Source organism: Pediculus humanus, genomic scaffold, assembly GCF_000006295.1.
Source record: "Pediculus humanus corporis 1103172107841 genomic scaffold, whole genome shotgun sequence".
NCBI classification, from domain to species: domain Eukaryota; kingdom Metazoa; phylum Arthropoda; class Insecta; order Psocodea; family Pediculidae; genus Pediculus; species Pediculus humanus.
This window is the reverse complement of record NW_002987423.1, coordinates 24,771-26,184: the sequence shown is the minus strand read 5'-3', so window position 1 is coordinate 26,184 and position 1,414 is coordinate 24,771. Positions and strand designations below refer to the sequence as shown.

Below are 1,414 nucleotides of genomic sequence, written 5' to 3'. Positions count from 1 at the left end.
AAAAAAAAAAAAAAAAACCGCCAATCATCCATCGTACACACATCCACTGTGTGTTTTCACTTAATTACGATTGTGGTTTTTCTTTATAATAGCTCCTTGTTAATAGACAATAATACGACGTATACACTTAAAAGATATATATATATAATATTTTACTCTTTTGAAAGACGATCGGGAATTCTGTTAATGTCCTTTTAAAGTTTTATCCTCTAATAAAAAAAAATATAATTATTTATTATCGCGATGATGACCGCATTCGTCGGAGTTTTTTTTTTTTTTTTTTTACCACGGTCTCCACATTGAATCGGTCGGTTTCATTATGGCCGGCATTTCCACAACTTTTAATAGTCCGCTCGACGAAGAATAATCCAACACCGGAGAATGAGAGGATGCGGAGGATGCTGGAGTTAATGGCATTAAATAAGAATTTTCTTCTGTTGACGTGACCGGCGACACCGGAGGCGTGTAAGCGGGCCCCACTCGAACGGACAAAGGTGACGTTTTGTCCATGTCGTTTAATCTGTGACCCAAATGCGTCATTAATTTCGTTCCCAGTTTTATATCTATTCCCGGCGTGGCCGCCAAACATCGGGATACTTCCGTGGCACAATGCGTGAAACCGGCTCTGAAACGATCAGCATCCGTCACCGGATTCGATGCCAATCTTTGCTGTCGCCGAAGTTTGTGCAAATGACTGACTGTTAGTTCTAATATATCCGCTTTTTCCAATTTGCTCACGTTTTCACCTTCGGCTTGAAGAGCCGCGACCATGAGTTCTTTGAGTTCGTCCAGGCATCTATTAATTCTTGCCCTTCTTTTTCTTTCCAACATGGGTTTCATAACCTTTAAAAAAAAAAAAAAAAAATTATTATTATTTAATTAAAAATTTATTTTGAACGAACGTAAATGTAATTATTTAAAATGAACGTTCGAATTCAATTTTTGATAATAATTAATTGTGATTCTTACCTTTCTGTATTGATAAGTTCTCGATATCGGTTGTATGTGTTCTATTTCGACTGCAGACATCGTGAACCGAGATAAATATAAATATTTAAAAAAAACTTTTTTTTTTTTTTCACTCAAAATAAACAAAAAGTATTTAAGCGTCTATAAAAAAACAAAACAAAACGAAATATTTAAACGTAACGAAAAATACGACGTTTTAAAAAACGCAGAAAATAATTTTGCGAAAAAACACTAAAAATATCCACATATACGTATATAAAGATTAACAAATCGACGAACGTTCGATGTACACGTTAATAATAATAATAATAATAATAATAATAAAACTTGAACGTTTTTAAAAAATGTGTCCGATCCGTACGAGGATTTGATAGGAAATAAACGCATTGACGTAGTTGCATCAAGTAATATATAGAGAAACCAGGTGCGCCCGGCAGAGTGCAGG

At 34.5% G+C, this 1,414-nt stretch overlaps 1 protein-coding gene across 1 annotated transcript; it reads right to left on the bottom strand.

Moving 5' to 3' along the window:
* Window positions 1-282: 282 nt before the first annotated feature.
* Window positions 283-1,029, bottom strand: Phum_PHUM375920 (Enhancer of split mgamma protein, putative; the record flags this gene model as incomplete). Its single annotated transcript, XM_002428268.1, has 2 exons — window positions 283-843; window positions 970-1,029. 2 exons carry the CDS (start codon window positions 1,027-1,029, stop codon window positions 283-285), a joined length of 621 nt encoding a protein of 206 aa, XP_002428313.1.
* Window positions 1,030-1,414: the final 385 nt, after the last annotated feature.